The sequence below is a fragment of the Rhea americana genome, unplaced genomic scaffold (genome assembly GCF_003343005.1).
Source record: "Rhea americana isolate MKP2758 unplaced genomic scaffold, rheAme1 scaffold_173, whole genome shotgun sequence".
In the NCBI taxonomy this organism is placed as follows: domain Eukaryota; kingdom Metazoa; phylum Chordata; class Aves; order Rheiformes; family Rheidae; genus Rhea; species Rhea americana.
The window spans coordinates 851,718-859,379 of record NW_028185850.1 but is presented as its reverse complement, the minus strand read 5'-3'; the positions used below and the strand labels follow the sequence as shown (position 1 = coordinate 859,379).

The window sequence follows — 7,662 nt, the reverse complement described above, 5'->3', positions numbered from 1 at the left end:
TGTTAATCAAAATACTTTGATTTGCTCATGGTGATACTCATATTCTGAATACCAGARGGATCCCTTTAAGATCACAGGGGGTAATGTGCTGAACTGGAAGGAAAGACTAATTTAAAAAAAAAAAGTAAAATGTGTGGGTTATTTTTTAATAAAAGTTCTTTAAGGAATGAACTTTCTTTTCTCTGACAAACTGTCTAAAACCTAGTACCTTCAGCGTACTGGAATTTAAAGATGCTTACACTTTTAAAGTAAGTGTCCAAGGTACTTTACTGGGCAATGGGCTCTAGGTGACCCTGCTTGAGCAGAGTAGGATTGGACTAGATAATCTCCAGAAGTTGCAACAATTCTGTGATGCTGTGAAGTGTTCCTTGAGAATTTAGTTGTTGAACATTCAGTTTCTAAGAAATCTAGTTTAAGAAAATCTGTTCTGAATTTCTGAATACTGAGGTTTTCTTATTTTTTTTCTGAAAGGAACAGCCAGAGTGCTCTAAAATACAGAAATTCTTTCTAGAGTTTTCTCAGTAGTAAGCATTTAAAAATCTTTTCTGAAGAGAATATATATACTGCTAGCTTTTATCTTCACTCTAATACCAAAGCCTAACATGTTCTAACAAGCATTCTGAACACCTCTGCTCTTCTCTGATCCCCAATGCAGTTTGCCTGTTACTCGAGTTACAGTCTCCAGAGAGTTCTGATCTGGCTGAATAGGAAGATTTTGGGGGGAAGAGCAAGGAGCAGGGAGAAAAGGGACAGATTAGCCCTTCAGATACTGGTCTGAGCTGTATCTTTTCAAACCAATCAATCATAGCTGTGGAGCCCACCTAACTTCATAAAAGGCAAATGAGTAGAGATTTCTAAGAAGGAAAACAGTAATTATGTGTAGAACTTAAACAATGTGGGTTTTTTTGAATTTTTAAAAAATGGGTGTTCAGTTAAAAGGAATAATAGCTATGAATGTATAATCATTTTATGCTCTTAAGGAAATCTGCTGATCTTCTGCAAGTGTTTGTCACTTAATAAGTATGTGATGTTCTTTTGTCACATCTTTCTGTAACAAGTAAAGTTTTCTTTCTTGTAGTAATTTTTTTTTCCTTCACAAATGCATACACTACTACTTTGGACTACTCCCATTATTTCCTTGTACCTCGAGGTCAGGGAAGAACAATACTGTGATACAGACAAAACACCACTTGTTGGACTACTCCCTGTCCACCCCTTCAAAACTACTCTTTATACTATGAAGACTGGTATGGGGCCAATTTCAGCTGAATATCTTTTACAGTTCATGGGTGGAATGCCCATAAAATAGCATTGCTTTTTACTGCTAAATAATATTGAACTTAGCCCAACACTGTGATAGATTTATTGTGTAGTGATTTACATACTTCAGTACCTTTTATTAGTGGGTGTTTACAGTAGCCATTGCTGTTCTATAAGAACAAAAAAATATATTAAAAGATTTATTTAACATACCCCAAGATTCTACAAAATAACACTTTTACATAGAGGAGGGTATCACTTCAAATAATGTCACTAATATTTCACAAGCTTTTTTTCACTTGCTCTAAGATAGTAAGAAAAAAATATACTCAAATTGCAATACAGATGTACAGGCATTCTTGTAAAGATATAAAAACTTGTTTATCATACTCTAAACAGAGTAACTAGTTAATAAAAATTCAGGTTTAAATGAGGGGATAACTTATCAGCTGATCTTGCTGAAGACAAGGCTTAAGTGAAGACTGTAGAAGCCTTACTTGCCTCTAAATTATGGTAGTGCAAATACAGAATTGTAATTCTTATTAAATAGTTAATTAAGCAGAAAATACATAGAATGCTTCAGAAATGTGTAGTTTAACTGGTCAGCATTCCTCCTCTTCTGTATCTTCAAAAAAAAAAAAAAAAGAAACTATGAACTATATACATGTTATCTAGGATTCCTTTCTTTAGGAAGGACTTCAGTCATGGTCTGCAGCACTGTCTCCAGGGCAGTTTGAAGATAAATCTTCAGAATCTACAGGATAAGCAGAGAAAAAGTCAATGATTCCAGCTAGGAGAGGGCACTACAAAAGAAATCAGAAGTTATTTGCAGAATCTGTAAAAATAGATTAAATAAAATTTATGAAGGCTTGCAAGTTTGACAGTGGGGTTATTCTCATTATGAACTCCAAACTGGATTTTAAAACAATGAAAACAAATGAGTTTAATTCTGCCCTCTTCGGTKCAGTGAGAATGGGATAGTGCATTCTAGTGTTTTCAGAAGTATCTGTAAGCTTTCACTTTTTTTTTTTTTTTTTTTAATGGTACTAGTTTTAATATCTGGATTTTGTTTTTTCAAAACCAAACATCTGAGTACTAACTTGAATGTCAATATTTATTTTTTGTGCATGTCAACACCTCAAGCTTGGCCTAAAATCACAACCTATCAAGCTTTGTGTAGACCTGGAAGGAAAATTTGGTGTATGTGTGTATATATATGTATGTATACACATACATATACATGTACACACATATATATATACACACATACATACACACATATATATGTATGTATACATATGTACACACACACACTAAGTAGTATATATTCTCATGCAAGTATTAATATAGGATAGTTTTTATCTCTCTCACAGCACATGCTGGGTTGACTGCACAATCATCAGACCACAGTAAGAGAACTCCCAAGCTAACTAGCAGGACAGAAAACAAAGCTGTTCAGGTAACACAAGCTGATGGGAAGTATCTTTTAGGAAAGCATCTCTGACGAAGTTATCCTGTACCAGCCATCTGCATTAAGGTAAAGAAAAGATGGTTAACGAAACTGGGTCAGACCCTAGGTCAAACAGTTGATGCTGTCCAATTCTGGGCCTCAGAAAAAGGGAAGTGACTAAACAGAACAAATTAAACAAAAGAGTGCAGGGATCATGTCTATAGCACTATCCTTGGTTAAAGCATGACAGGTTAAGGAATAAGTATCTGTTGTACTACTTGAGTCTAGATACGTAACCAAAACAAAACATTTATATACCTGACAGGTTTACTCTCACCTTCATAGGTTATTCCACACCAAATGCAGTAAAAATGTTCTTCTCTTAAATAGGCCGTCAGGATCTGTAACTTTTCTGATACCTAGAGGTAGGTACAGGAACACAATGATCAGGTGCTCATGATATAAAAGAGTCTGAGCTATTGGCTTTGCTGAAATGTACTGTCTAGCCTTTTGTTACAGAAAAGTTATGTAACACTGCTGCTTAGTAAGGTCTAATATCCCCAAATTGTAGCCTACAGCACAGAAATCTATGAAGCCTGGGAAGCTGATGCTTGTTGTTCGTCCTTCTTTCCAGCTAAGCAATTTGCACTGAAAAGATGGCTAAAAATATTAGTTAAATGCTTTATTTCAAGCATGTGGTATTTTTGGTAGATTTTTTCATATCTAATCTCTCCAATAAAACACAACACTGAACAACAGTGGTATGATCTAGATCCCACAAAAAGTGAATTTCCTGGGTCCAACTTGAGATTGCCACTGAAGCAATTTCTGAAATTACTTAGTGCTTCTAAAATTCTGCTGTAGACATGAGGCATCTAAAATTAAAACTTCAAATGATTTTGCGTTCAGCAAATAAATGATTTTGCAAGATCTTGGCTAAGACCTAAAAGTATTTAGAACTTCATTTACAGAGTATTTTTTTTTCAAAGATCAGCTTCAAAACAGTTCACCAATAAATTGATGTTCTAATGTTTTAGATTTCATATAATTGTAAAAAAAAATACTTGCTGAGAGATGGCAAAGAGGCCATTCTGATTCAAGCCATTCCCTTAGCTGCAAAACTTACACTGAAGTCTGAACTTGTGCATTCATCTTCCTTCTCCTCTTCATCCTTTTTCTCTTCCTCTTCAGGTTCTGTCCAATACCAAATCTCCTTGGGAACACCAATATCCTTAGTAATGAAAAAATTAAAGGAAAATTAACTGCCTCTGTAGATTTTCCTATAAGATACTGGAAAAAATCAATTTCTAGTTGGTGAGATGTTAGCTGTTACAGCTTTCTTACATAATCAAAGTTTTAGTAGAAAACTAAGTACAGCAATCCACATGATTATTAACTTTTAACAAATGAAAATGCAGGCTACTATTAATTTTTACTCTATTGCTGTTCAGTATGTGTAAGGCAACATRATCTCACACCAAGGCTGTGTGCACAGTTACCCTTTTCTAGATCTGTTATCAGCTGAGGAGGTATCACCTGAAGTTCTTCAATCAAGTGTTCACACAGTGCTTCCTAATTCACTTCAGATATGGTTAACTTAAAGGAAGAAGAGCCAAAGTTGATTTAAGCTCATACAATGGACTTTCCTTGAAACAGACTTGGGGGGATCCTATAATCTCAGTAGAACTCTAGAGCAGTATTAACCTCCAACAGGCTCATGAAAGTCAAAAGAACATTCAAAATTTTCCAAGCAGCAAAGCTTTAAACTACTTTACCCTTATTACTCATGTTATTCCTAGCAAGCAGAAAGTTTTTTTTAATATTTTTAGAAGTGTTTTCTAAAAGCGTTTCTTGAATCTGCTTACACCCTCGACCATGATGTTGCTTCCTCACTTGAAGCAACAGCATAGCCATTTAGGACAGCCTGACATTGCCAACTGCAAGATATGAAAACAGCACAGAAGCAACTACAAGTATTGCAATTCACAGAAGCAATCACATGTGAGCTCTGATGCCCCCAATGAACATAGGTTCTCACATAACTTACCATGAGGCTGGTTTCCCAAATACCTTCAAATAGCTTAATGGTGACAACATACACTTGGAGGAATTTTGAGAATACTGAAGTGTAGCCAGACTTCATGACTTCAGCCTGGTTACCCCACAGTTCTACAGAAGTTTGAAGAACTGCATCCCTACTTTATTGACAGCCTGYATCTCTAATCTACAGTATTCGTTTCAGCCTAAAGAAATGTATTTGCCTTACCTTTTGCATATCTAACTGCTGGCAGGCCCTCTGGCTTTTTCGAAGGTCCCCTTCCATTTTACGTTCTTCTTGTTTGTTTTTGACTCTTATTCTATTAAGAAAAAATAAATAGCTAAAATGAGCAGGCAAACAATGAAAAGCATTGCAATCGTAGCTTTTTCAAAGTAGAAAAATCTGTTAATATCTTAGCCATACAATTCCCTCAGACTACTGAAAGCAGACCAGAGATAATGCTGAAGCTGAGAAGTCCCATCCAACATTTCTTCCATAGGAGTATGCACCTTTTGAGCACACTATAATGCTGTTTCTCCACCAGGTTTCCACTAGACATGAAAAAGTGGTAATGAAGCATCCGCAAAAAATTACAGCCTTCCCTGGGTTTTTCTTCTCCATGCATAAACAAGCATATCAGGAAAAAATAGAAAGCAACCTAAAAAAATTGCTCCAATTGTTAATTGGTTGTAAATGAAAACCATTGTGGCAACACTGTACTGGTACACTTTATCTTCAAAAAGCTGATGTGGTTCTCCAATTTAAAAAAGTTGAAAATGCTTTCTTCCAGAAAAATTAATATTTATATTGTCTGTGTTACTAACATTTATCTTCTGCATTATTAACAAAAATACGTGATGCAGCATACACTTTTAATATTACAGTGTTCATGTCCTGTTGCTTTAGAATTGAAAAGCAGTTACTGTGTTTCAACTCCTTCTGTATCAAACAAAATTCAGAATTAGTAATGCATTGAAAGAATTAACAAAACCTAAAGCCTAAAAAGAATGGCTCTTTAGCCATTGCTTGGAGTGTTAATAAATCGTTTTACCTGAACTGATCTGCAGCTTGTTCATTTGCTTTCTTTTTCATATGAAGTTTTTTTCTGTAGTTTTCCAGTTTTTCTTCAGCTTTTCGCTTTTTGAATTCCTCATGACCAAGCCCACTTCTGCCTGTGTAAGTTCAAAACATGAACATAAGCAGCTGAGAAGCTCTGAGCTTACTGAGAAGTAAGTTAGGAAGTATCACTCACCTGTTTTTATGTTCAGTAGAATAGGTTCAACAATGCCTTCTCCTGTGGGGGACAAAATAGGCAATTTAAGAAATGAAGTCTCTTTCAAACCACGAGCACGAGCACAGTATATTCAGATAGACAAGTGGCTTTTATCATTAAACTTCTTAGCTTTCTTGAAAAATTTTGTTTTTTGGAAACTGAAAAATCTCACAATGACATACATTTAGTGCTTTCAGTGACCTATCTGAATTGCAAATCTCATCTTTTCCTTGCCCGTTTGATAGCTGTATGCTGTTTACAGGATGGTGCTGAAGTGAAAGAAAACAGCATTGATCTGACAGGTACAATATACCCATAAACAGTAATACATTGCTACATTCTTCTGTAGCATTTTTCATGCTAGAATCCTAGAATCTCACGACTTGACAAACATCAAAAAAAAAAAAATCTGGGTCAGATTATTTGTTGCTTATCTGCTAGAGATGCATTGAAATGGCCTAACAATTACTGATGTTTTGTTTTTACTGATTTTCATTTTTCTTCTACTGAAGCTTCATAACAGCAGGCCAGGGCACGCTGTTTTTTTTCAGAAGCCAAATATAAATTTAAATTTAGGGGAGTAATTTTTTTTGAACACCATTAGCCTTGCAAGACAACCGAAACAAATTCCTGCTTCAATTTCTGTAGATATCATGCACATAGAGAAGTGTCACTTAGCTAGTGAGAGTACCGCTGCTTCCCTCGCATTTCTCATACCATTTTTACTTCGATTCTTACATATTTGCTCTCATCTGCTCTTCTGCCACGACACACTGAGGTAAGGTTCAGTGGTGATCGGGCTCTAAGCGAGACACGCGTTGACCTTGTCTACAGGCGATGTGGCAGCTGTGGTCCACACGACACAGAGGTACATCCACATCCACGCAAACAATTCCAGACAGTGAAAATACTTACCAGTTTTGCCAAGGGCCTGGCCGCTCTTGTAGCCCATCTTCTGGAGCAAAGCAAAGCCTCTGTTCTCACTGCCTAATGCACTTTTCAGCACCAAATCACGTCTCTCTTTTTCTTCTTCTTTTATACTCTTTTGCCTGTTTTTCTCGTTGGCTTCTTTTTGCTTCTCTTCTTTCTGAATAGCTTCTTTCATCCGCCTCACCATGGGCAAGCCTGGCCTTACGTCCTGTCTACGAATCAACAATCCCAGCAAGTATTAACACCTTTTCTTTTTGTTGTGCTTATCTTTTTTGATCACTGAGAGAGAAAAGCACAAACATCTACTTACTTAATAAACGAATCAGACATGTAATCCTCCTCCTCCTCTTCCTCCATGCTTACCACGAAAGCCCTATCCAGACCTCCGAGCGATCAATACTGCAACTGAACAGCTTATCGTGTTTTTTTTTTTTTTTTCCTTTTTTTTTGGTTTGTCTGTTTTTGCAAATTACCTGAGCCGCAGCCGCTCCGAGCTGCCTCCCCTCGCCCGCGGGCCCCTTCCCGGCCCGTCACTGCGAGCCACCGCGGGCTGCTGCCTTTCCCGCCTTTCCCCGGGCACCACCGTGGCGCCCCCGGAGCCCGCAAAGCAGCGGCGGAGCCCGCAAAGCCGCGCTAAGCCCCTGCCCGCCTGCCCTCGCCCCCGCCGCCTCCCCGGCGGCCCGGCCCGGCCCGGCCCCGCCGCATCGCGCC

General features: G+C 37.5%; 1 protein-coding gene across 1 annotated transcript; it reads right to left on the bottom strand.

The window, feature by feature from the left end:
- Positions 1-1,329: 1,329 nt before the first annotated feature.
- Positions 1,330-7,635, bottom strand: GPATCH11 (G-patch domain containing 11). Its single transcript, XM_085301164.1, has 8 exons — positions 7,262-7,635; positions 6,937-7,163; positions 6,001-6,042; positions 5,800-5,920; positions 4,977-5,067; positions 3,837-3,941; positions 3,048-3,129; positions 1,330-2,014 (listed from the first exon to the last, which is right to left on the bottom strand). The coding sequence occupies exons 1-8, from the start codon at positions 7,306-7,308 to the stop codon at positions 1,959-1,961; spliced, it is 771 nt and encodes a 256-aa protein (XP_085157290.1). The 5' UTR covers positions 7,309-7,635; the 3' UTR covers positions 1,330-1,958.
- Positions 7,636-7,662: the final 27 nt, after the last annotated feature.